The 25699-nt window shown below is 51.5% G+C and overlaps 13 protein-coding genes across 13 annotated transcripts; 8 read left to right on the forward strand and 5 right to left on the reverse strand.

The window, feature by feature from the left end:
• Positions 1-158: 158 nt before the first annotated feature.
• On the reverse strand, positions 159-1320 carry PtrM4_021610 (tyrosinase; the record flags this gene model as incomplete). The annotated part of the gene is made up of 2 exons (XM_001931983.2): positions 159-611; positions 691-1320. 2 exons carry the CDS (start codon positions 1318-1320, stop codon positions 159-161), a joined length of 1083 nt encoding a protein of 360 aa, XP_001932018.1.
• A 5062-nt stretch (positions 1321-6382) lies between these two features.
• On the reverse strand, positions 6383-8243 carry PtrM4_021620 (uncharacterized protein; the record flags this gene model as incomplete). The annotated part of the gene is made up of 3 exons (XM_001931984.2): positions 6383-6895; positions 6950-7441; positions 7491-8243. 3 exons carry the CDS (start codon positions 8241-8243, stop codon positions 6383-6385), a joined length of 1758 nt encoding a protein of 585 aa, XP_001932019.2.
• A 1809-nt stretch (positions 8244-10052) lies between these two features.
• On the forward strand, positions 10053-11258 carry PtrM4_021630 (Alpha-N-acetylglucosamine transferase; the record flags this gene model as incomplete). Its single annotated transcript, XM_066103468.1, has 3 exons — positions 10053-10601; positions 10662-11162; positions 11211-11258. The coding sequence occupies 3 exons, from the start codon at positions 10053-10055 to the stop codon at positions 11256-11258; spliced, it is 1098 nt and encodes a 365-aa protein (XP_065965670.1).
• Positions 11259-11680: 422 nt separating this feature from the next.
• On the forward strand, positions 11681-12022 carry PtrM4_021640 (U1 snRNP-specific protein C; the record flags this gene model as incomplete). The annotated part of the gene is made up of 1 exon (XM_066103469.1): positions 11681-12022. One exon carries the CDS (start codon positions 11681-11683, stop codon positions 12020-12022), a length of 342 nt encoding a protein of 113 aa, XP_065965671.1.
• Positions 12023-12036: 14 nt separating this feature from the next.
• Positions 12037-12387, forward strand: PtrM4_021650 (uncharacterized protein; the record flags this gene model as incomplete). Its single annotated transcript, XM_001931985.2, has 2 exons — positions 12037-12076; positions 12128-12387. 2 exons carry the CDS (start codon positions 12037-12039, stop codon positions 12385-12387), a joined length of 300 nt encoding a protein of 99 aa, XP_001932020.2.
• Positions 12388-12423: 36 nt separating this feature from the next.
• PtrM4_021660 (uncharacterized protein) lies at positions 12424-12660 on the forward strand (the record flags this gene model as incomplete). Its single annotated transcript, XM_066103470.1, has 1 exon — positions 12424-12660. One exon carries the CDS (start codon positions 12424-12426, stop codon positions 12658-12660), a length of 237 nt encoding a protein of 78 aa, XP_065965672.1.
• Positions 12661-12798: 138 nt separating this feature from the next.
• PtrM4_021670 (NmrA multi-domain protein) lies at positions 12799-13746 on the reverse strand (the record flags this gene model as incomplete). Its single annotated transcript, XM_001931986.1, has 1 exon — positions 12799-13746. One exon carries the CDS (start codon positions 13744-13746, stop codon positions 12799-12801), a length of 948 nt encoding a protein of 315 aa, XP_001932021.1.
• A 604-nt stretch (positions 13747-14350) lies between these two features.
• PtrM4_021680 (40S ribosomal protein RACK1) lies at positions 14351-15611 on the forward strand (the record flags this gene model as incomplete). The annotated part of the gene is made up of 4 exons (XM_001931987.2): positions 14351-14430; positions 14487-14613; positions 14691-15008; positions 15186-15611. The coding sequence occupies 4 exons, from the start codon at positions 14351-14353 to the stop codon at positions 15609-15611; spliced, it is 951 nt and encodes a 316-aa protein (XP_001932022.1).
• Positions 15612-16129: 518 nt separating this feature from the next.
• PtrM4_021690 (uncharacterized protein) lies at positions 16130-17304 on the reverse strand (the record flags this gene model as incomplete). Its single annotated transcript, XM_001931988.1, has 2 exons — positions 16130-16916; positions 16973-17304. The coding sequence occupies 2 exons, from the start codon at positions 17302-17304 to the stop codon at positions 16130-16132; spliced, it is 1119 nt and encodes a 372-aa protein (XP_001932023.1).
• Positions 17305-18037: 733 nt separating this feature from the next.
• On the reverse strand, positions 18038-18806 carry PtrM4_021700 (uncharacterized protein; the record flags this gene model as incomplete). The annotated part of the gene is made up of 4 exons (XM_066103471.1): positions 18038-18160; positions 18269-18486; positions 18537-18653; positions 18722-18806. The coding sequence occupies 4 exons, from the start codon at positions 18804-18806 to the stop codon at positions 18038-18040; spliced, it is 543 nt and encodes a 180-aa protein (XP_065965673.1).
• A 325-nt stretch (positions 18807-19131) lies between these two features.
• On the forward strand, positions 19132-21182 carry PtrM4_021710 (SCP1, Calponin; the record flags this gene model as incomplete). Its single annotated transcript, XM_066103472.1, has 4 exons — positions 19132-19298; positions 19355-20208; positions 20269-20937; positions 21052-21182. 4 exons carry the CDS (start codon positions 19132-19134, stop codon positions 21180-21182), a joined length of 1821 nt encoding a protein of 606 aa, XP_065965674.1.
• Positions 21183-21852: 670 nt separating this feature from the next.
• On the forward strand, positions 21853-22750 carry PtrM4_021720 (CaiD, Enoyl-CoA hydratase-carnithine racemase; the record flags this gene model as incomplete). Its single annotated transcript, XM_001931991.2, has 2 exons — positions 21853-21872; positions 22015-22750. The coding sequence occupies 2 exons, from the start codon at positions 21853-21855 to the stop codon at positions 22748-22750; spliced, it is 756 nt and encodes a 251-aa protein (XP_001932026.2).
• Positions 22751-23892: 1142 nt separating this feature from the next.
• Positions 23893-24917, forward strand: PtrM4_021730 (Peroxidase-2 multi-domain protein; the record flags this gene model as incomplete). Its single annotated transcript, XM_001931992.2, has 3 exons — positions 23893-24058; positions 24112-24766; positions 24824-24917. 3 exons carry the CDS (start codon positions 23893-23895, stop codon positions 24915-24917), a joined length of 915 nt encoding a protein of 304 aa, XP_001932027.2.
• Between the last annotated feature and the right edge of the window lie 782 nt (positions 24918-25699).

Genomic DNA, 25699 nt, shown 5'->3' on the forward strand with positions numbered 1-25699 from the left:
AATTTGGTACAAAACAAGATTTCTGAGGATACACATGGCATTGCACGAGAAGAGTTATATACAGATGCGCTAATAAAAACCATGGCCTTCCTCGAGAACAGAATCTCCTGTTTACCCAAGCAAACGCTAACCGGAAAACACCAAGAATCAAACAAGCTTTAGTAATTGTACTTGTAACACAGGGTACCAGCGGTATCCAAGATATCCCGAACCTTGATATTCGGTCGGACACCGTTTACGCTGATCTCGGTATCAAGCGTAAGTGGGTTGCCAGAAGCATCGTTGCCGTTGATAGTGGTGGTACGAACACCCGGGTTGGAGTTTTGCCAGATACGAAAGTTGCGGTCGACGAAAGCGTGGTGCAGCCAGAAGATGGGGTCGGCGGGCGCGGCATACGTGTCTTGCATGACGGCTCCGATACCGTTGTGGCCCCAGGCGTGAGGACCGTTCTCAGCGCACTGCGCCATGCCGGCGAAGTCGCTGTATGCGTTGCATTGGTTTACGTAGGCGGAGTTGCAGTATTGGGTTTTTGCGCCGTCACCGTTGCGGGACAGACAATGGACTTGGTTGCCGGAGCCGGGACCGATGTTGATGGCAAGGTTGGCAAATTGCTGGGTTCGAGGGTTAGTTTAACTTCTTTGTGCTTTACCAAAAGAGGCGTGTGGGACAAGAGGGGGTTTGTAAACTTACACCATCCGTTACACAGTTTCCACCAACAGCAATGCTGCCCAGCCACCTACTGGAGAAGATTGAGGATTGTGCGAAGCGGCCGGCATACCGCGTCTCGTCGAACCATGGCATGGGTACCGAAAGGCCGCACTCGGTGCGTAGCACGTCCTCAAACACCCAAGTGTAGTACCTGTGCCAGAGAAGAAACTTTGAGTTTCCGTGGACATTGGGTGTTAAGCCTTGGTGCAGTGAGACGAGATCCTCGTATCGGCTCCTGGATCCGGGGAATTGGCCTGATGGAGCCTTGTTCATTAAGCACTTGATTGAGTCGACGAATGCTTGCTTGGTTGAGTCGGATGTGGCGTCCCATTCGGTGCGCACACGCGGGTTGGAGCATGTTGCAGCAGCAGCGGAAAAGCTGAGGACTCTGAAGGATGGTGCGGCGGGGGCCTCTGGCGCTGTGGCAGTGTAGTTGTCGAAAATGACTTTTGCGACCTCTGGTAGGATAGGCGTGGAGAACTTTCGTGTCTCGGCGAACTTGACGACCGGCAATGGGGTAACGAACTTGGTTGACGGAGCTTCCTGAGGAGACGGTAGGGCGGAAACACTGGCAAGCAAGGCCATGGAGGCGGAAAAGATGGCGGAACGCATGATTAGGGTATATGGATTAAAAGACTGTTCTAAAACTCTGGAGCAATACCGAGAGAAAAGCGAGTGGAAACGACAAGCAACCCAGCAAAGCGAGCGTATGGGTTATGGTAGAGCGAGTCTTGTACTGTACAAGAAAAGACAATCCTTCCACGAGCAGGCGCCCCAGTCGACCTTATACCTGGACAACCTACATTGGCGATGCGCCTGAAATACCGGTAGGGCGAATTACACGCCATAGGCACCACCCCGTAGATCAGCCGTTCCCTGTCCGTTCCTCGAGCCGTCTCACCGCTGGCGGAAACAAGCAGGATCCATGGACCACACATGGAAATACGACTAAAACCCGGCAAAGCCATGTTTACCGCTTTGCCCTCTTCGCCCAAACAAAAAACGCCCATACACTACCTATCCATAGCGTCTGGTCCAAGCGGCTGGGCTGAGCTGGCTTGGGAGGGGAAAAGAGCAGCTGGAATGAAAAAAAGTGGCACTAGGGGCTGCTGCAACGTCGTATTGGCAAGCAAAAGTGCAGAGCTGGAGCTAATCGCTGCCAGGCACCCAGGACAGATGGGTTAAGTGGATGTCTGTTAAGCTCGTTTTGGGTTTGGTGGCGTAAACAAGCGTTGCCGAGACCTTTTGCCTCGTGAGCTCAGGCCCTCTTCCTGCGTTTGGCTGTCTTCCTTCATACGAACGCGCCAGCGCCACGATACGAGGCGGATGCGCTGGCGCAATCGATAAACACGGACGACGATTACTGCTTCTGGATAGAGTCGACGGCGGGCCTGATCATTTCTCTGGTCTTTGCCCGTGGTTCATGGGCCCAGGGCCTGTCATGTGTTTCGGACTTCCGAGCTGTCAGTTCTGCTCAACGCACGGAGCGGAGAAAAGCAAACTTCGGACATGTCCTAGCTCTGCGAACTACAGCGGAAGCATTGCCTTTGCTCCTCTTTTTTCCTTTGGATGATGGCACGACTATCGGCTTTTTTTTGCCCTGCGTGGGCGTGTGCGTGCACGCGCGACGGATCTACCGGCCTTGTTGCGGCGGCCGGGCCGAGCTGATTGGCTGACGCCATACTTCGTATTGCCGCCTTGCCATGTTCTGCATCGGCTTTCTTTTCGCTTCTGAAGCTGCCCCGGTCCCGTCGCTGCGTGGTTCCAAATATAGTAGTCATCAATGCTCGTCCGTCGGTCAATGTAGTCGTCGTCGTCGATGAACGGTACAACACGTCGAGTCTTCGATTAGCACAACCACGGTTTCGATGGCGTCTGGCGTTTGACATGCATGCTGATTTTTTCTTCTTACCGCTCTTGCAGCTTAACGTTTTGTGTGTGACATGAAAGGTGGCGCATGGCGTTTTTTCTTGTCTTGTCTACTCCGCTCCTCGAAACGTACCTACCGCCTTAGCCCGACCCGCCGAGGCGCCCTTTTGGCTGCAGGACAAGAAACCCCCAAAATGACTTTTATGCACTGCACTTTTATTGGCCTTGTATATGCATCATAACTCATCATTAGGGTATATCCCGTGCAATAGTCAGCTCTCACACACCGGTTAACGGCACCGCGTCGCGCGCGCACGCACATGCATTTTTTTGGTTTGTAAGGCTGACGGTGGACTTGTTTCGCTGTCATCATATAGAGTGGTGCTGGAGCTGAAGAAGACGCTATTGACATTGGCGAGGCTGCAGGTAGAGTGTCTTGGGTGCATGACCGAGATGGGAGGGGGATCGACGGCTTGTGCAGATGCAGGTGCTTAGTCTTTGGCTGACGTCGTTTTTGGTTTTTGCATCGCATCGCATCGCATCGCTGGAAGAGACAAGGGGAGGTGCAGTGCTGTGCTGTGTAGTTGCGGTATGGCTATGGGCCCCCTGATCCATCTCCTGATGCATGCACATGCACGCATCCATCCCGTCAGCCTATCCATCCACCGCACATGCATGCTCGCACAAGGTAAAACGGGTTTTCTGCACAACCGCAACATTCGTTATCCTACCTCCACGCGCGCACATGATACCGGAAATACCTTCACCATCATGTAACCGAACCACCGAAACAAAAACCATCATATCGTGTACCTGCGGTATCTCCGCTCCGCTCCCACTAACTACCTCTTCTCCCGAAGTTCCCCCAGCGCTAACATCAGCACCGCCAATCCATCTATTCCCGCGCCGTCGCAATCTCCCCTTTTAGCTCCCACGCGGAACACCTCATCCTAGCGTACCGGGTATGTGTAACAGTTGCGCATAGCTTTACGTTGACACACACACACGAGCCGTCGGTGTTCATTTCCATTGATTGATTAACTGACTCCTTCCTATCCTTCCATTTTAACTTACCTGGCGTACGTACCCACATAACCAGAGAAAGTCCTCGGAACCCGGAACCAGAACCACATGGACTTGCACTAGAACCAGAGCTGGGGGCGCTAGAAGATTGTTCCTATCGCTATGTAAATCTAAAACTTCCGGTCCCCCGATGCGAGGCGAGTCCGGGAGTTCGGGATATCATGCACGTTCGGTTCGGTCGATAGGCTGATATATAGTTATGGTACCAGTACAGTATCAGTATCCACATGTATTCGTTTTTCTTATTCCCCAACGCAACCGACGCAACGACCTTACCGCACTTTTCTCCCACAAGTGACAACGACGGAGTGACGGTAGCACAAAAGCTTGTTTTCTAGCGCTCTACGATAAACTGGTAACTGCGTAACACTAAAGCCTTTCTAGAATACGAAGGGTGGGGACGTCTCGCACTCTGGTTCGATGCGAGCAGAAAATCGATATTCACTATACATATACGGGGAGAAAGGGAACGGTGAACTTACTCAGCGGCTTAGGGTTACTTGGCTAAATGTATTGAGGCTGGGCTTGGTGGGTCGCCTGAGCCGAACACGAGGGCACGCGAACAGAAATATGCGAGTACTGTATTTAGTGGGGAGGGTTTTATTTGGGAATACGAGATGGTATGGCGGTGGAGCGGTATGAGGGATTAGTAATAGCGATAGTTCTATTCGCAATGGGGTGAGTCGGGCGTGCCGTTTAGATGGGATGATGGTGAGGCGAGGCGGGAGGTTTGCCTGCTTGCTGAACTTTGTACGAGGTCGGACTCAGGTAGTTATCGCAGGCTTTCCATGTTTTGCGGCAGCGAAAGAGCTAGTGGTTGGAGGTACATTCTACTGGACTGTCAGATACTCGGGCGAACGACACCTACTGCGAATGCTACTGTTGCTGTCATGTTTCACACATGCACGCAGGGCTGACGGATTGGGCATGTGGGACGAGAGCCGCTTGCGTGCGTGGTTAGTGTGTAGAACGCGTGTTCGCGCTAACCGACGACGCCCTCTCCTCTCCCGGTGGATGGATGGATAGACAGGTACTTCGACTTTTGTGGCGCAGTGGGGTGAGGGTGGTGTGACGGTGACGTGAGGCGTGAGTGTGTGTGTGTAGGACGTTGTGGTTCAAGAAAAACAATAAGGGGTTTGTTTGGTCTTTAGCTTTTCTTTTCTTTTCTTTTCGCTCGACATCTTACGTTTGGGAGTAGGGGTGGTTTTTTGTATGGTGATGGTCTCAGGTAGGAAGGCCGTTTCAGACACTGATACACGGTGTTGATAAATGGGGGTGTAAGGGGAGTTGTACGTGGGAAGCTAGATAAGGAAAGAAGAGTAATTTCTGGACTTGGCTTGCACGTGTTTCTAACACCTTTTCTATGAGCAAACCCGTCTACGCAAAACAAACTCCGACCCTTAACCACCGGAAAGACCGTTCCACCAGGGTGACGTGGAATACTTGACAGTGTGGGTGAGCAGTGTCTGGCGCATATAGTGACATCTATACACTAGTATGTCAAGTATTCCATATCACAAGGGTGTTTCCTTTCCTTCTCCCCGCGTCCCTTCTTTCTCGCAACCCTCGCACATATTCTCAACAAACCATAGCCCCGCATTCTTCTCCCGCGCACCGTCGTCCCCGGATTTGGAATTGTAAACTTAATGCGTCTCAACAGCTCAACAAATGGCTCGTGAAAGCTTATGAACGGCACGTTCTTGCCCTCACATTAATGTCTGTAATAGTGGAATGTGAGGTCTACGATACTGGCCATGTTGGAGAGGTATGTAGGATCGGCTTAAACCTCTAGCCAGTGTTCTGGTAGGAAGACGGCTACGTCTGGTCGGAAGATGCGGTAAGAAGAGCTGATTTGGGATAATTACCACAGCGCGGATCATAAACGCCAACATGGAAAGTTGGAAAAAGAACTTCGTATTTCACGAGTAACTTTATAGAAAGTTATACATCTAAGTCTGCTGATACACCTCGCACTTGATACAAGCCTTTACAAACCGCGCTTGGTAACTAATCATCCGCACCCACACCCTCCAAACCCTAGTTTTCACCCATACTACCACGTGCCGCTACTATCACGCCCAGAGGAGAGATTTTGTTCCGCCCCGAGGCTGAAATGTTCAGCACCTTGATGGTAGGGTATAGGGGACCAGACGGCGTTTGTGGCACTTTCGATTTCTAGAGACCTGGGTATGAGGGGCCTGTACCTTCCTGGTGCGGCTTTGAAGGCTTGGGAGAGGTGGCAGCGTGGTGTGTAGTATGTGGTAGCGTAGCCAGAGGGTGGATGAGGCGAAGATGGGGGTATGGAAAAGGCAAGGGTAATGTGGTCGGATCGATTAAGAGAAGGATGTGAGCTAGTTCGGGGGTGAGTATCGTGCTGATTACATGAGGGTAGCAAGTGTTAGTGGTACTATAGTTTATACTATTTATGAAGCTCAGCTTGGAAGTATAATTTCACAATATGTATCGTAAACCATCTGGTATCACTGAACCAACTACCTCCCCTCACATCGTAACACTGCGTAGGCGTTCCGCTCCTTCCTATACAAGCACTAGCGCATTGCATCTAGGAATCTACACTCGTAACATAAACATGAACACCAGGCGCAGATCGCCATCAGCCACATAGCCACAGCACTCCAACGGCGCTTGTCCAACGTCACAGATGCCAAGACACTATGACTACCCTTGTGTAGACACTTGAAACTGAGTAACAACCCCCCTTTCAATCCATCTTTCCCGCCTGTCTAACAGCAAAGGCGATGACAAGTCCACTCAAAGTAACTATATAAGAACTCACGCCAAACGCGCCTTGTATATCGGATTTTAGCACCGTCCAGAGAACCCCAAATAGCAGACTCGCTAGCATGAAGACGACGAAAGCTATATTTACCACGACGTCAAAGTCCCAGCCTTCTTCAAAGTAGAAACCCCATCCCTCGGCTGGTTCATCTGGTCTTCCGCTTAGTTCCCCCCAGTTACGCTTTGGAACTAGGTTGAAGATCCAGATTTGCTTCTCGTTGATTTGTAGTGGGCATTTAAGCATGTGGGCTAGATGGCTGGGTCCTACCAATGGCCATGTGCCTGGCGGACTTGTCTTTCTGCAACTATACTCTGCAGCCCCGGATGGTACGAGCTTGTAATCTGGTGGGATGCATTCACATATGCTTGGATTGCTGGATTGACAGCATGGATTGTGATGGCGTACTTCTACACTATCGCCGAGACGCAGGCGGAACTAGCGGGGTGTTAGATACCTTGCTTGGGAAGTGTGTTATCTGTGGGTACGTACCTTGCTGAAGTAGATGCCTTCGATGGTCCTGCATGAAAGTATTTGCAAGAGTCGGTTGCGGCGTCGTGGTATTCTGGCTTTGAGAAAGCTGAATAGTGCGCTGTCGTTGTTGATCGGGCTGATATCATCCTGTAGGAGAATTGTGTGATCTCGGCTACGATGAACACAAGACATGAGATGCAAAGTATTCTGTTGTTGCTGCTGGTTACCCGGATCCGTCCCACTAGCTATAGGGCCGGGGTTACCAGCGTTATGGTACGGCAGGGCGTTGGAGCGCACACCGTACCCAGGGAACACCGCCAAAAGCTTGCTTTGAAACATCCGTAACCACGTCGGACTTCGAAGACTATATTGCTGATTTGGGGATCGGGAGCTATATGGAACCACAGTGATGGAGAGATTCGCGGAGGAACAGTGCATCTTTTCGACCAGTGTCGCGACACCACCCTCGGCTTGCTCATATACATCGTCAAAGAAACGATCGCCGCAACACTACGGTAATTGTCAGAGTATGTAGCTATATGAGGACCTGCTGACCTACACATTGACTTCGTATCCGGGTCCAGCCTTCTTCTAGTGGGGGTTCCAAATATCCCATTGCAAGATACAGTTGATCTAGTCGCGACGACAACGCAGCACGTGCCTCTTTGATGGTTGCAGAGTACGATGCCCAGAGCATTCTCCCGCAGGGTTCCTGGGCTGTCTCATTCTGCAACGGTTGCCTTGAAAACACAGCGGAACTTCGTATGTCTGACCCCGGGTCTTCTCTGCAAGTGACGACTGCATTTGCTAATGGATCCGGTTGTGCTAAGCAGAAAGTTTCCAACTCTACACGAAATGTTGCATAGGCAGTGCTCTCGATCAGGAACGAACGGAAAGCGACTAGATCACCGACGTCTCTTTCTTGGCCCGGTTGCTCTTGGCCGTCGTCTTCGGAGCTCTCCTCTGCCTCGTTGCGGATTTGGTCGAGTTTATTCAGAGGCTGCTGCTGGCGTTCCTGAATCTCCTGACTAGCAACACATCGGGCAGCGTAGTTTGCCCTGGCGCGCACAAGACGGGATGCCGAGAATGACAGGTAGTCGGTGGCTTCGTTCCTTAGATTCTCCGCATATGTCTCGATACTTTGCCGAACCTGTCTTCTCAATTTCTTGACTCCAATGTTGGGGTTGCGGCGAGCAGATTCATAAAGTGGTGCGAGCACCTTATCGTCTTGTAGAATCGATACCAGCATTTGTGTGGCATCTTTAATCTGGGCTATCGAGAATCCACTCGTTTGTGTAAACTCAGTAGCCATTGTGGAAGATGACATTGCCGAGAAAACTGAATCTGGGGACCCTGATCTTGTAACCACATTCTCAACTTCATCTTCTTTCTGATAGTCATTGGCTGAGTATAATTCACCACCCCCATCTTCATCAGCGTTAATTTCTGGCGTTGGAGAATTATAAGTTTCCAATGAATGTAATGCTCCATTCACATCGTCAGGAGTGTAACTTGCTATTCTATTCACATTTTTTCTCCTGATTATCCAGTCCATCACCTCTTGTGGACTGTGTGTTCCCGGTCTTGACCCTCGATTTTTGCCCAGGACGTTAGCCAACTCGTCGAGAGATGGTGTTTCGAATTTAGGTTCAACATGACCTAACTGAGACGATGGTGTTTCCGGTGACGGGGAAGGTATGTCTGGGCACTCTCTGCGTGTGCCCAACAAATCTAGTTCTGGAGGTAGCGGCGGTAACTCTGAATATTGATCTTCTGTTCCTGCGCTCACAGCCTCGTAACGAGTATTAACACCTTCAGCATGCGCATAGCAACTTGGGCAGCGTAGCAGCCAAGCGGCATACGGCCCATCGCCACAATTTCGGCAATACCAAGAAGTTTCTCCGCGCATGTATAGACTTTTGATGGGAAATAACCCGTAATTATTCTGAGATATGAAGGTATGTGTAAAGCGAAAGCAACTGGAGACGCATCAGGCTGGAAAAAAAAAGCCAGCTGGAGGATGACAAGCCACCACAGCGCCAGCTGCCAGCCTTGCACAGCATGACGTCGACATCAGGCTGTGATATCCTTATCCTTATATTAAACCCTGCTATGTAACTGCTCCAAATGATCCTTCGTGCGTCGACAAGTAGCACAGCCCTGACCTCGCGGGGTATCAGATCCCGCACGCTAACGATTCGCAACGGGGAAAACAGCTAACCGTATTTGATCGATATTCTGCACACCCGCGTAAGCACCTTCCCCTCCATGTGCGGGCCATCCATCTATCTTCTTTTCTTCTCGTACATACTGTTTTGATGTCGCAGACCCCCTCTCATTCTTCCAAAGAAAGCAGCCAGCAGATGAGTTGATGGTAGAGTTAGACTCACGTTGATCCTCGACACAACCCCAAACCTCAGGTCGCTACGGTCACCCACATTCGCATCACGGAGCTGCTAGCCTCGATATTTGCAGTACAAGATCGTTTTTGCATGAGAAATGCACGCCATAGAATGCATTTAGCACGCATCAGCAATACATTCACTTTGGACACCTAGAATCACCACAGTAGGTATATGGCACAAGTCCTTTGGTATCCGTATGTTCCCGCCGAATGTCACGTGCATCTCTCTCCGCATCCCTTTTCAGGTCGCGTCGCGTTGTAGCAAATTACGATCTGATGTCAGCAGCCGTATCCATCGGCATGGGGTCGTATCTAATCACTTAGTCATCGTCCCTTATCATCTCCCTCCTCCTATCTCAAGACAAAGTTTCCAAATTGCACCGGAATCGGCACTTCGCGGCTACAGATGCATTATTCTCAGAGGACCCCTATTCCTTAAACTAACCTGTTTTTATCATCACAACATTGGATTCTTATTTTCTCCAGGCAACTTCATGGCGCCATTGAGAGCAACAATTTCACTCAGAAGCCGGAAGATCGCCAATCGCCACGGCTCCTGCTGACCACGATGCGCCGAGCAACCAACCGAGTTCTGACATTGTCATTTGCTCAGATACCGCCCACGATTGTCGCCATGTGTTTCCCATCGTATCCTCGCACTCGTCTCAACTTGCTATTTTCCCGTCGTGCGGTCTGTCGGTCAGGTAGCCACTCCCAATGGCGCTCTTAAAAAAACCGTCGTCTCGCACAGTGCGCATCGCATTCATTGCATCAAGTTTGTTTTATCTGCTCTTACTATTCGGCCGCCGCGACGGACACAGTCCCAGTCATCTCATACGCTTCACACAGCACAGCACCGCTACCGATACGCAGACACGCATATTTCCAGCCTCTGGTACTATCAGCGATAACGTTCTTTGGTCTGACTTTGCGTATGTACAATATGTCACAAACGCGGCCTACCTATGCAACTCGGTCATGATTTTCGAGGCCCTGAGGCGGCACGGGACAAAAGCTGAGCTTCTCATGATGTATCCGCAGGAGTGGCCGGTGCCGGAGGGCAATGAGGCTGAGATCAGTTATGAGGGGAGACTGTTGGCTCTGGCAAGAGATGAGTACGGGGCAAAGCTTGCGCCGATTCAGGTGAAAAGATTTGTCAATAAGGATGATCCTACATGGCAGGATAGCTACACCAAGTTGTTAGTATGGAACCAGACGCAGTACAAACGAGTCATTTCCTTGGACTCGGATGCGACAGTTTTGGATGTAGGCCTCCCTTAGGCTGAATGTTGACGCAATAAAATACGGTTTGCTGACAACAACTAGCACATGGATGAACTCTTCTTACTGCCATCGACGCCAGTCGCAATGCCCCGAGCACACTGGTTTGACGATTTTTCTCTATCCTCACAAGTCATTGTCGCTGAGCCATCCGAGGAGACTTGGCTGCGTGTGGAAAACGCCGCCGACAACCACGAAGGCAACGATTACGACATGGACATTCTGAACAAATTATTCATAAATTCCAGCATGGTCATCCCACATCGCAAGTACAATTTTCTATCAGGCGAATTTCGCAAATCACCACACGGTCATGAAGCATACCTTGGTTCGCGGACGGAAAAGTGGGATCCTAGAAAGGCATTGGCAGAAGCCAAGTACGTGCACTTTTCCGACTGGCCGATGCCGAAACCATGGATAGCTCCGACAAGTAAGCAGCTAGAGGAAACTTTGCCAAGATGTTGGGACCTGGAGGGCGTGGGGGAAGACTGCACTGATCGCTTCCTCTGGTTGGAGCTCAGGGATGACTTTTCCAAGCGCAGAAAGGTATGTTTGATTCACTGGAGAGCGTTCGAATAGAGCTAATATTTGCAGCGAATCTGCGGAAAGAGCTATGACTATGTGCAGAAGCAGCTGAAATAATAAGAGTTTTTTTTGGCGTTTAGGCGTTTATCGAGATACCACATGATTGCATTTATCCTCTATTACAATAGAAGGTCTAGATTTTATCGAAGTTTTGTAAACGCGGTGGTAGTGCTATGTATTCAATTAGGCACTGTAGCGATAAACGCAAGAAACATAACCAGCATTTTTCACGTATATTGTAACTGCGACACGCGACTATGGTCATGGTGATATGATTAAGGTTAGAGCGTACTTAGGTGGTGTTGTATGTGGAGCGGCTGCGAATGGCAATGCCAAGACGTTGGCGCTAACATGGCCGACTTTCGAGATTCTTGAGCTGTCGCGACGCGCATCCATTACTTGTCGCGCCACTCCATACCACCCCATCACGATACTCACAACATAACTAGTCGGCCCTCACTTCGTACGAACAAATCACGATGCCAAAGTTCTTCTGCGACTACTGCGATGTCTACCTTACGCACGACAGTATGAGCGTGCGTAAGGCGCACAACAACGGTCGCAACCACCTGCGCAACGTCCAGGCTTATTACGAGCAGATATCCAGTGACCAGACACAGCAAGTCATCAACAGTATTACCGACGCATACAACACAGAAGGACAGGCGAATCCGTTGTTCCAACAGAATCTGAACGGAGGCTTCCCTGGAGGACCGATGGGAGGGATGCCGGGTATGATGCCGCCAATGGGTATGCCGCATGGCTTCCCGCCGCCAGGTGAGTTTACAGATGTTCATGATGAGCAACATGTTAAAATGTAGTAGGTATGCCGCCAATGGGTGGAATCCCACCGCCGTTCATGGGCCGAGGAGGTCGTAAGTTACTCTGCAGCCAAGATGCACAATGCTATACTGATTACTCTGTAGCTCCGATGCCACCCAACGGAATGCCTTTCCCCCCGCCGAACGGTATGCCCCCGGGTCCTGGTGGAATGCCTCCGAATATGCCGTTCCCTCCACACATGGGCGGCGGCCCTCCTCAGGGAATGCCACCACCATTCCCCTTCCCGCCACCAGGGAATGCAGGCTCACCACCCGGAGGTATGCCATTCCCGCCACCGGGAGGCATGAGCATGCCACCTGGAGGACCACCTGGTAGGTTCCCCCCTGGACCCCCAGGACGTTAGATGCGGTCTGGGTCTGGTATAGTGCCTGCGGGAACCATGTTCAACCACAGTGATGACGAGCATGGACGGCTGCACGGGGGACTGATGCACGCGGGACCGATGCCTAGCTTTGGTCACGAAAATTATGGACTTGCGACGGGCGATACGGGCGTGAAGAGGAAGAGGGAAAATGATGAAGATATACCCGGAGTTTCCATGAGAGGTGGAGGAGCGGGACCTCGAGCGGCCACGGGCGCGAATGCCGTGGTTCCGACGTGGACCGAGAGGCTGTAGCAAGAATCCATGGGGTAAATTGCGATACATGTATGTTTCTTCCTTGTTTTGACAGGAGACCATCAGCTCATTGTCAATGCAGTCATCGTTTACAGTAATAGATTAAAGTTTACATGAACACCTTGGGCCACCATCTCCTCACTGACTACTGCCTTTGTTTCCAAACAACTTGCGCGCATACGTTTCAACATCAACCATGCTCATCACCAACTCATGGTTTGCAGTCTTTTCCTTGTCCCAATACACGCTGTCCCTCGCAAACACCAGCCGATACTTTTTGATTTGATGATCCGGGTCAGCTTTGAGCTCAGCCTCCAAGTATGGGATCGACCACTTTTCCCTGCCAATCTCTTTGCCACTCACGTGTCCAATAACATCCGCCAGCTCCTGGTAGCTCACTGTATCTCCAGCGATATACAGGATGCAATTCTCCGCCTCGACATGTTTTGCGACAATCTTCGCCAGCACGCGCCCAATATCATCCACATCCGTCACTGTGACCTTGTGCTCCCAATTCTTCAAACACCTCACCACGATCTTCCCGCGGTCCTCTCGGCTCCTATCAATAATGCCCCAAGAGCCTTCGAACAGGAAGCTCATGAAAATGCCTGTCGACACGATAGTCCAGCACACTCCACTCTCCTCTGCTCTTTCCCGGAGTAAATCTCGGACAGCCTTTTGTTTTCCAAATAACGGCATCTTTCCCTCTACGTCGCCTGTGACGTCGTAATCGACGCCCCACTGCCAGGGGAAGAACCATATCTTGCTCTTTCCCTGTGCTTGGCGTATCTTGCCTGCTTGGAGGACCTCGTTCGTCAGTTTTGTGACGCTATCGATGTTAGAGGAGAAGCCGGTAGCGGTGATGAGAATGTCGAAAGCTGCAAAGGCTTTGGCGAGTGAATCAGAGGGTGTAGTGAGGTCGATGGCAAGGTAAGAGACGGTAGGGTAAGAAGCCAGGAGGGAAGCATGCTTTGAGGGATTGGGGGTGCCGACTGTGAGGTGTGTAGATGGGAGGGGGATGAGATGGGGGAGAAAGGCAGAGCCTAGTTCGCCCAGGCCGAGGAGGATGATTTTGGTGGTTGGCATTATTGAGTTGGGGGGATTATCAGATATGATGGAGATTGACATGCAACTCTATTCCACATTATACGTTATACATGAAAACCAACAGATTCTTCTATGAAATTCGTGGAAGAAGCGCGGAGTTAAGGCTTGGCAGGGCGGAGATAATGAAGTTGAGGTCTTGGTCGTTTCGTCACATGGCGAGATTGTTACGAAAGCAAACGGTAGCGCTATGCCACATGCTGGATACAGGAAACAGGGACAGCGGAGATTATGAAATCAGGGTACAGAGTGCCGATGGATGTCGGAGGGTAATGTGCATCGCGAAGATTACCAGAGGGAAAGTAACGACAAGACATTCTCGATGTCACGGCACAAAGTAAAATAACCCAATTTCTCACTTCAACATAGACATAATATTCAAGTAGGCCGACGATGCCCTCAGATGCTAAAAGTGGGCATCGTCAGGGCTGACCAGGAACTTGGCACTAGTCCGCATCGCGCTAGTCGGTTCGCTTATTGGAATTTCGTCGTCGAGGTGTGCGCTCCTCGTCGAACAACTTCAGGACTGTCCATCAACACCCGAGTGCGCCCACGTCCATCCTCAGAGAAGCCACTCATCGCAATCATGGCCGAGCAACTCGTACTTCGTGGTACCCTCGAGGGCCACTCCGGCTGGGTCACCTCCCTGGCTACCTCCCTGGAGAAGTGCGTAGACGCGAATTATCTCGCACCATTTGCGCGCAGTACTGACGAGCAGCCAGCCCCAACATGCTCCTGTCCGGCTCGCGCGACAAGACTCTGATTATTTGGAACCTCACTCGTGACGAGACCTCATACGGTTACCCCAAGAGGAGTCTGCACGGCCACTCTCACATTGTGTCCGACTGCGTATGTTTTACCCCTTGAAAATAAGCAATTGGCTAGCTAGAACGCAAGGACAGCTGAGCTGACAATTGCGGCAACAGGTCATCTCCTCTGACGGCGCCTACGCTCTTTCCTCATCGTGGGACAAGACCCTCCGCCTTTGGGAGCTTTCCACTGGTGTAACCACCCGCCGCTTTGTCGGCCACACCAACGACGTCCTCTCCGTCTCCTTCTCCGCCGACAACCGCCAGATCGTCTCGGGATCCCGCGACCGAACCATCAAGCTGTGGAACACTCTCGGTGACTGCAAGTACACCATCACCGACAAGGGCCACACCGAGTGGGTCTCGTGCGTGCGCTTCTCCCCCAACCCTCAGAACCCCGTCATCGTCTCCGCTGGCTGGGACAAGCTCGTCAAGGTGCGTACTTTTATTTTCACACGATTCCCATTACCCCTTTTTCATGATGATTACCTATGTATTTGCTACTTCAGAGCTTCGGCTATGAGACAATTATCACCTAGTACTGATACCACACCTCCTACTCAATTCTCACACGCAAGTTCTTTCACGTCAGAAACTAATCCCATCTGATAGGTTTGGGAACTCGCCTCGTGCCGCATTCAGACCGACCACATTGGTCACACCGGTTACATCAACACCGTCACCATCTCGCCCGATGGCTCCCTGTGCGCCTCCGGTGGCAAGGACGGAACCACCATGCTCTGGGACTTGAATGAGTCAAAGCACCTCTACTCCCTCTCCGCCGGTGACGAGATCCACGCCCTCGTCTTCTCGCCCAACCGTTACTGGTTGTGCGCTGCCACCGCTTCAAGCATCATCATCTTTGACCTCGAGAAGAAGAGCAAGGTTGACGAGCTTAAGCCTGAGTACATGGAGGTTGGCAAGAAGAGCCGGGAGCCCGAGTGTGTCTCCTTGGCCTGGAGCGCCGACGGCCAGACCTTGTTCGCTGGATACACCGACAACTGTATCCGCTGCTGGGGCGTCATGGCGCGGGGATAAGCTAGTGCATGTTGGGTAGTGAACGAATGGGGCGTAACGGGAAAATCACGATTCCACATCTTCTGTAGCATGCCATGGGTTATGATTGATGCTCATGCGGGATGGTTTGGGACTCTTCCGGCATCATGTCCAGGCGCTTAGAGTCAATGAAAATTCTCAAGTCCATGGTTGTATATGTTGATGTGTGCTGGAGGGTTTGATGTTTAACGAAATAATGGTTTTTATGTGGCTGGTGTGATGATGGATATAGTCGCTTGAGCTTGTAGTCTGCCCACACGTACAAAGATACCCAGTGTGGTCTACGACTCATGTATAGACCTTGACGGCTTAACTCAAAAGCATATCACTTATCGTTTCCGTTTCTGCATTGTTGCCATGCCTTGCCTTGCCTGTCTCATACATCGACCTCTACATGAATACTTGAGGGCATCATACAATCATGTATCCAACAAACATTGACTTTGACATTATATACACCTTCCAAAACACCTATCCTACACATCCATCATTATGTGTAACTACATATCCAGACCCAACTCAACACCGTCCATCCAATCCTCCTGTGTCTCATCCCTGGCTTCTTCAAACTGATCCCAAGACGAGACCTCCGAAAAAGGCTCATCCAACACCTTCCCGCCACCAAGTCTCCAGCACCCGATCTCGCACTTGCAGGGTGGCGGGAAGAGATGTCTCGGGTCCACCTGCACTTCTTCCTCTTCCCCTTTTTTCTCCTCCTTCTTCTCATAAACCCCCACGCCTCTTGCCATGATGGCGGGAATATCCGGATTATGAATCGCAAACGGATCAGCCTCATCGCCCCAGTCCGCTTGGTCCTCCCAATACACCCTGTTTCTTTCAAAAACAACCTGCCACTTCCTCCTCACCCATCCCTGCACATCACCCTCTAGTGTAATATGAGGGATATGTTGCAAGAACTCGTGATCCCACGCAGACTCCAATATCCAATCGACGATAGCCCCGCTATCGCATACATGCGGTCTACAGCGCGCCTCGCCGTAGTCGTATTCTTCAAGCGTCTCGCACCACACGGGGTCCTCGGTCTCATACCATGGGTTGGCGGCTTTGAAGGCATCGCCGAAGTGTAGGATGAGGTGGCTTGTGTGAGCCAGGAAGATTTCAGCGGCGGAAGGGAGGAACCGGTCGTCGTTGGGGGAGGGGGGCAGGAAGACGGCGAAGAGGTTGAAGTATTCTCGCGCCGTGAGGTCGAGACGGATTGTGGAGAGGGCGTGAGGCGGGGGCGGGGCATAGGGACCAGCGCGGAAGCAGTGGGAAGTGTGATGCCTTCTCCAAGACAAATCCGCATATCTTCAGCACCCGTTGTGGTTGTCCAGAGGCAATACGCGGGGATTGGAAAAGCGGGAACAAGGGATTTCGCGTGCAGACTTAGCAAGAGGTGTGTCATGTAGAAGTCGTATCCTGATGTAAATGTCTTGACGTCCCGCTTGTAGCCTAGGACGCGCACCTTGTGGTAATCTGGTACCAACTCGCTAGGCAGACTGGAAAGGATGGGGGAAGAGGCATTTTTGTAGGAAATCGTGTAAAGGGGCGCTTTCGAGGCGTCGACGACGAATTCGGGGGTGCCGATGTAATGGGTGAGGACGAGGAGGAGGAGTTCCGCGGGGAGCTGGCGGGATGCGGTTTCGAAGGTTAGGATGGGGGCAGAGGAAGACATGTTTTGTTGATGGGATATGTGCTTGTCCTGGGTTTTTGGTTTCGAGTTGGGCGGTAGGTGGGTGCTGGAAATGTGTCGAGATATACGTGAAATATAGGACTGGGTATAAGAAACCAGGAGTGGAAGATGCAAGGAGGTGGTGCGCGGTTTATTCAAGCTGCTGAACTGTGACAGTCGGCCAGGAGGTGGTGTGAACTCTTGTTGTGATTGTGAATTCGTGGCAATCAAGTTTGGCTGCGTTAGATGTGAGCGATGTGGCCAGCAACTCACAGTTGTTGAATAGAACTTACCTGAGAATACGTGTGCTGATTGAAGTCGTGTGGACGAGAGTATTGTTGAGAATATCCAGTGGGAACAGGGGGCTGGGTCAGTAATGTGTAGCAGTGTTGGAGTGGTTTCTCAGGATATCAGACGGCGGAGCCTTTCATATACTAGTGCCAAGCAATACACGAAGATTACAACTACAACTCAACCATGGTTTGAGATCTTTCGCTTCCCTCTCTACCTATGGTACCAAAGTGCTCCACTGAACATAGGCGAACCAGAGAAACTTGATGAAGACTTGTGTAAGCTGTTCTCGCTTACGCAGTTGTAGGAAATGTGATGTAAGACTTGAAATTTCAACGTAAACGGAGTAATGATGAGATACAATTACAATCTCAGTGAATATTTTCATAATAATCTTGAGTTATGGAGACAAGTATTATACAATTTTTGAATGCTTGCTAGGTTGTCATGATCGTCGTTTGGCGGGCGCTGGACTCCAACCCTGTGGTTGCCACTCCTGACTCTGGGCGGCTTGCTTCCATGGCGAGTCCTTTGGCTCCTTGCGCATTCGCTTCCGTGGCGTGGCATCCTGCGCATCGTCTTCGACTGCTGGTGCTGCTACTGGTGTCGGCGGGTCGCGTGCTACTTGCTCAGGCTGTTTTTGCTGTGCTGCCCTGTCCCGTATCTCTTGATCCACATTCATCTGCGTGACGCCGCTGTCAGGGTCTTTTGACTGCAACATCTGCATGGGCTGTTGTTTATCCGGCGCATCGAGTGCTGACGGCTTCTCTGCCCATCTCGCGTCTGCCTGAGCTGCCAGTTGCTTTATACGCGCCTGACGTATCAGGTCTTGGTGTTGTTCGTCGACAGTGGGCGGTTCGAAGCGCGTGTGCCGAAGCCACTGCATCCATGACGCTGCATAGCAACCGTCAACAAAATCCTAACTTCTGATATAAAGCACGTACGCGATATTTGCACGTCACCCAGGTGGGTGCTCCGGCTATATTTTGCTATCCTCCTGTTGCGCAGGGCGTGCAATGCTTCCTTGAATTCCCAAAAAGTGTTGCCCTGGAGATCGAAGCCTATGCGTTGAATTAGAGGAGGCAAGCAAGGATAGGCTGGAATCTCAATTCCACGACTTTTGCCTCACCCACAAGCCACTTCTTGCGCCATGGAAAGCGCTGCATCTTCCACTGATACCATGCTCGTCTAATTGGGCCTGGTGTGCCAGCCATGTTGGGTTTCGAGGTGTTGGCGAAGAATCCTGAGCGGCTGAGGCGATTTGGCCGCGCAGCCGGTGACGTTGGGGTGGGTGGCTGGTGCGCAGACACATGGGCAAGCATTCCCCCACCAGGTGCCAGCTTCTTCTCCACACCGCATGCCAGCATTGCTTTTACACGACAACAACAACATAGATATCTTGTAGTGCCCTTGACGGGACCTTTGCTTTATTCTACTATACCCTCGCCAGCTGTCCACATTCTTCACCCCCAGAGTCTCACGTGCTCAACCACTATACTGCCGAACTTGGGAGCCTGATTTGCGCCCAACTCGCCCAAGATGGCGTCTGTAACGTCGTTGGACCAGGACATGAAGAAGCTGCGGATGGACCGGTATACCCCCAAAGCCGCAAATGAAGTTCGCAGCTGGATTGAAGATGTTCTCGGCGAGCGACTGCCGCCCGGTGACCTCTTGGATGCGCTCAAAGACGGGACCGTATTATGCAGGTACGGCACCCTTAGCAGAACAACCAAATGGCTGGTAAAATGCTAACATAGAATAGACTTGTAAACATGGCAATTCCCACGCCCGTTCGGTTCAAAAAGTCGGCAATGCCGTTTATTCAGATGGAGAATATTTCCCACTTCCTCCGCGCGTGCGAGCAACCGCCTCTAAACATGCCCGCCCACGATCGCTTCCTCACCGTCGATCTCTACGAAGCAAAAGATCCCGCCCAGGTGCTGCAGTGCTTAGGCGCTTTTAGCCGAGTCGCCAATGCAAAGAACCCGTCAAACTTTCCTACAACAATTGGGCCAAAAAGGGGACCTGGGCCCCTAAGTCCTTCAGTGACTGGCGGTGGAGGCTATACCAGCACTCCTATGGCATCGCCGGGTTTTGGGCGAAGCCGGGGTCCAAGCACAGCCAGCAACACAAGTGGTTCGAGCACATTCAACCCGCTGGCACGGCCACCTGCAGAACGGACGCTTAGCGCCGCACGCACTGGAGGCTCGGATACGTCGTACACATCCAATGGGCTGCCCAAGTCACCACCGGGCGGAGTGAGCAGCTGGAGCAAAAAGGTCGACGAGGGTAGTACCGCACCAGCATGGAATATTCACCAGTATGGCTACATGGGCGGCGCCAGTCAAGGCAACCAGGGCATTGCATTTGGCGCACGTCGCCAGATTACGAGTGCAGGGCCACACGTACCGAACCTTGCAGAGAAGGAGCGCTTGCGCAGGGAAAAGGCGGCTGAAGAAGAGCGACTACGTTTGCAGGCAGAGGAGGCTGAGCACAAGCGTCGCATTGAACGCGAAGCCGAAGAAGAGCGCATCCGCATAGAGGAGGAGCAAAAGTGGGAAGAGGAGTCGCGCAAACAGCAAGAGGCGAAACAGGCCCGACTCGACCAGCAAAAGCGTCAGTGGGAAGAGCAAGAGCGGAGGTGGAAGATTGAAGAGGAAGCGCGGCTGCGTGAAGAGCGGGAGGCGCAAGCTCAGCTCGAGGCTGAGACCCGACGAAAGCGTGCTGGCAGTGATGCCAGGCTCAAGGGACAGTACCTGAGCCAGTATCAAGCTGAGCAAGCCAACAAGCCGCGTAGTCGCCGTGGAAGCTTCGATGAGCCCAACGCCGAGCGCGACCGCATACGTGAGCTAGAGCAACAGCTTGAAGAGGCCAAGGAGCGCGAGCGTCAGTACCAGGCTGAGCGTGAGGGACGACTACAAGAGAAAAAGGTGCGTTCTCGCTCAAAGAGTCGCACACGTGAACGATCCAAGAGCCGAGCTCGACCAGCGCCTCCACCCCGCGCCCCATCACCGCAAGACAGCAACGTCTCATGGGCACAGGAAGATGACCGTGCCTATCTTCGTAAACAGTGGGATCAGACACAAAGACAACCCGCGCGACCACTGCCCGAGCCAACGCCGCCGTCTCTCCCTACCCGACCACTACCAGAGCCGGCAACACGACCTCTCCCTGACCCTGCCATATACGCAAAGCAGAGCCGAACAGACCGCTACCTCGCCTCGAACCCGGCCCCAGCGCCCCCAAAGCCCCAAACCTACATCCCGCCAGAGCTCACATCTACCTCTGAGCAGCGCGGCGAAGATGCCCGTCGAGCCGCATCACAAGCAAAGACCAAGGCTGCTGGTTGGGCCTCCAAGTCTCTCCTCGAACGCGAAATGGAGCGCGAGCGGGAACGCCAAAAGGAGTGGGAGGAGTCGCAGCGCGCCCTCCAAGAAGCGTCCAAGGACCCCAACGCAGGAACTGGCTCAGGACAGAGCTGGGACGTCAACCAGTACGGGTACATGGGCGGTGACAACCAGAACAAGTTGGGTGGCATTGGCGGTGGAAAGAGGCAAATCATCGGCCCCAGGCCTTTCGGTCCTCGCTAAGTATGAAGTCTTGCAAGATCGTTTGAGTTTTAGTGGGAAAAGGCAGGGCCGGAATGTTTCATGTTTTGGCAGATTTGACAGATTGTGCATTTTAGCAAGCGTATTACCCCATCCGTCTTTTTCTTTTGTATAAAAAGGAAAGGAAGTACTCTTCATTAGTTTAGATAACAGTAGTCGTAGTGTTTGGTGAATAATAAACGCAGATCGTTGTCTCTTTAAGAATGTTTAGTATGGTGAGACGGACTGTGGCAGCACCTAACACATGCTCGCGGAATCAAGATCGGAATCCGGAATCCAGCGCCGCTAAACCGCATGCGAATCTTACCTCGGCATAATCCTGCTTTCCCCGTCTTCCATCGTAAGCTTCCCCGAGCTCTAACAACAACAACCGAACTGAACTCTCCCACGTGTTCAGTTTACTTTACAATAGAGCTGTACCAGTACACACTGAGTGTATATTTCTCACGCAATCAAGTGTCACTAGCACAGAGAAGGGAAGACTTTTTGACAACAAGAGAGGAACAACATAGAAGAGAAGAGAAATAAGGAAAGCAAGCAAAGAGAAAGAATACAAGCATACATGATGGCAGAAGCGTATCAGAAGGAGTTCTTTAATGTCACGTTTCCGGCGGAATACGTGGCGCATGTTGAGATTAATCGGCCGGAGAAGATGAATGCTTTCAAGGAGGTGTGAGTACTGCTATTCTTTTATGAAGCTATTTATTTGGTTAGAAGAGGTTGTTGTGTAAAGATGGGGAGACAGACTTGTCACATAACCAACAGAGCCATCATAACCCATGCTCTTCCAAAAGCCCCATACTAACCTTCCCAGAATGTGGCAAAACCTCAATCAAATCTTCAACACCCTCTCCACTGACCCCTCCGTCCGCTCCATCATTCTCAGCGGTGCCGGCCCCCGCGCCTTCACCGCAGGCCTCGACGTAAACGCTGCCTCGACCTCCGGGCCACTCGCCTCCTCCAAGACCCCAGACCCAGCCCGCACCGCCAACGCCATCCGCCGGCATGTCCTCGACTTCCAAGCTTGCATCAGCAGCATTGAAAAGTGCGAAAAGCCCGTCATCTGCATCATCCATGGCATCGCCTACGGCCTAGCCCTCGACATGAGTCTCGCCTGCGACATCCGCATCTCGACCCAAGACACCAAGTTCTCCGTCAAAGAAGTCGATATCGGCATTGCCGCAGACATCGGCACTCTATCGCGTCTGCCTCACGCAGTAGGCAACGCCAGTTGGGTCAAAGACGTGGCGTTGTCCGCGCGTATCTTTGGGTCGGAGGAAGCGCTGCGTGTGGGGCTGGTCAGCAATGTGTACAAAGATAAGACGGAGGCGGTGGCAGAGGGGATCAAGTTAGCGAGTCTGATTGCGAGCAAGAGTCCCGTGGCTGTGCTAGGGACGAAGGAGTTGTTAAATTATTCAAGGGATCGGCCTGTAGAGGAGGGGTTGAGGTATACGGCTGTTTGGAATATGGCCATGTTGCAGACGGAGGATGTGCCGAGGGCTATGGGGAGTGGAATCAAGAAAACGGTGCCGAAGTTTAGTAAGTTGTAGGGGGTTTGATAGTGGCGAAACAGGCTGTATGTGGATGCTTTGTTGTATCTGTTAGGGTCGATTTTGATGCTGCAAGACACAGAATCCTAAAGTAAACACATTGTCAGGAGTTGTGAATAACAGTGGTGGATTGATACGCCTGTATGGAAACACCGTAGCAATTCAGACGATGACATGAAGCACCTGACACTTCGGAGTCAAACGCCGTGGACAAGCATCATCTTCTCGGTGTCATCCTCCGTAAAACACCCAGTCCCACAACAGTCCCCTTCGCACATGCACATGCAAAAATCACATGAAACTACCCACATATCCGCCCACCCACTCGCACCACCACTATTTCCTGTTACCAAGCCCGTACCAAACTTCGGTCCCGCCCGCTCCTGCCCCATCCAATCCCTTTCGACCTATTGCAACATGTCCACATGCACCCCAGATGTCTAAATCCAGCGATGACGTCACACATTGACTACCCTCAACCTACTCCCGGCTTATTCTCCGCTCTCCATCAACAACGTTCATCCCGTTTCGGAATCTCCCGAATACAGACTTGACGCTTCTAACTAATCCAGCTCCTCTCATTCGACCAAAGCCAACCCTATCCTCTTAACTACCGACTTGCGCAAACCTTGTATCTGATCTAGATTGTCTCAAGTACGGCACTATTGACTTTACAACAGCCATCACCCCACGCTCGTCATTGATGCAATTTCATAGTCTTGCCAACGCAGATATCGCGCAACTAACTACTATCGCGCAATTTCATCCATGTTCGTTGGGGATAGTGGAGATTGGCTGTGTTTTTCCCGATCTGAGCGACGATCTACCGGTAGATCGTCAGTCTGTGCTGGGGTTAGGCGGGTGGTAAGGTCTCCGACGATCAGGGCCATGGCGCCGTGCGGCCTATGGGGGGGTTGTTTTTTCCTTGGTTCGCATCGAGGGTGATTACCGGGGGTTAGGCGGGTAGTTGAATCGAGATTAGAAGTTCGAAAGAGAGAGGCTAGAGGATGGGTTGATGAAGTTAAGAAGTGGACAGTACCTGCTGGATTGAGCCTGGGAAGTTGTTTGTGTTGTCGACGACTTCTTTTCTTCCTATACACTTGTGGACTTTTGTTTGTGGTATACACCTTTCGTTGTTCAATATGCGTTTCACAGTCACCGTCTCCATCGTCAGCTTTGCTGCTGTACAAGCGTTATCCCTACCGCTATTGGAGGCCCTCGATGTCACAGATATCCTCGCAAGCCTCAGTCCCATCAACGAAAATGACCCTCGCTTCAGAAACCACGTCCCCCCCGGCTACGGCGACGGCAAGTCCCCTCAATCCCCCAATCACCTTCACACCCATCTAACCAACACCAAGTCCGCTCCCCCTGCCCCGGCCTAAACACACTCGCAAACCACAACTTCATCCACCACTCGGGCAAAGGCATGACAATCCCACACCTAATCAAGGGCCTAGCCCAAGGCATGAACATGGGCGCAGACTTTGCCACTTTAATCGGCGCCACTGGCCTCCTCGCCTCTGCAGACCCCCTCTCCCTCTCCTTCAACCTCGACGACCTAAACCAGCACAACTTCCCCACCGAACACGACGTCAGCATCTCCCGGCCAGACGCCTACTTCGGCGACGCCACCGCCTTCAACGCAAGTGTTTGGAACGACTACATCTCCTTCTTCTCCGGCAAGATGTCTACGGACCTTGATACCACGGCAATAGCGCGGTTCTCCCGCTTCGAAAACAGTAAGCGGTATAACCCCGAACTGGTATTTGGACTTAAAGAAGAGATTCTGAGTCTGGCGGAGAATTCGCTGTTGCTGCAGACAATGGGGGGTGCGGGGTCTGACAAGGCGGATTTGCGGTTCGTGAGGACGTTTATTCAGGAGCAGAAGTTGCCGTTTGAGCTGGGGTGGAGGCCGAGTAAGGCGCCTATTACGCTGCTGACTTTGGGGGCTATGAGTGTGGAGATTTTGAAGAAGAGCCCGGATACGGGGAATGAGTTGGGGACGGTTACGAAGTAAGTTGTTTTTCTGTAGGTGTTTGAGCAGTACATAGGCTAACGTATGATTAATAGGGATTCTTACAAGGATATTCTTATTCTTGGGGCGGGAGGACTGGAGATTTTGGGCAATTTGACACAGGGGATTAGTGAGACGCTTGGGCTTTGATAGGGGGTGGTAATGTGGACTTGGGGGAAGGGGGAAGGGATCTTGGGTTTGGAGAACAGTGGATGACTTTTTGTTCCTTTTTAGCAGTCGAGAATGGCCGGTAAAAGTATATTATAACTGTAATTCACATACTACAAATACCGCGTTGTGAAAATCTGCTACTACTAAGCATTGATATCACTTAATTTATATTTATATTTATACTTATGGCTGTAATCCACATGCAGATATTATCCATATTGAACTATATAACCCAAAAGCTCATGCATTTCCTCATCGTCATCTCACAGCAGCCAGGAAAACACAGACACCTTTCCAATCCCTCCTACCCCTGTCATCTCTAACACTAACCTAACTGCCCTATCTCACCTAAATCAAATCAAAAAATACATCTACAAGCGCTAACATATACTATCACCTTTACCTTCACCACTCCCAACACCCTCTTGAGATTCACAACCCACCTCCTGTACCACTATCTACCGCGGAAAATCTTCCCTTGATAGAATCATCCTACGTCTCCGCCCAAGCTGCTGTCATATACCGGAAGGGCAGATCATACGTGTTTGTGGGTTAGTATGGCGGAGTGAGTTTGGGAGATTGTGCTGGCGGCAACGGAGGGTGTTGGTGGCCAAGGAATAGATTTGAAGAAGACAGGGGTGATTAGAGATTGGTGTTGGAGGTACTGCTATGCTATTGCAGCGCTTGCACATGTCAAGTCACACATAAGAAACATATGCTTGAAGAAACTCATCAGCGAGAGAATTACTAGTGGATTCTAT

The sequence above is a fragment of the Pyrenophora tritici-repentis genome, chromosome 1, assembly GCF_003171515.1.
Source record: "Pyrenophora tritici-repentis strain M4 chromosome 1, whole genome shotgun sequence".
Classification (NCBI taxonomy): domain Eukaryota; kingdom Fungi; phylum Ascomycota; class Dothideomycetes; order Pleosporales; family Pleosporaceae; genus Pyrenophora; species Pyrenophora tritici-repentis.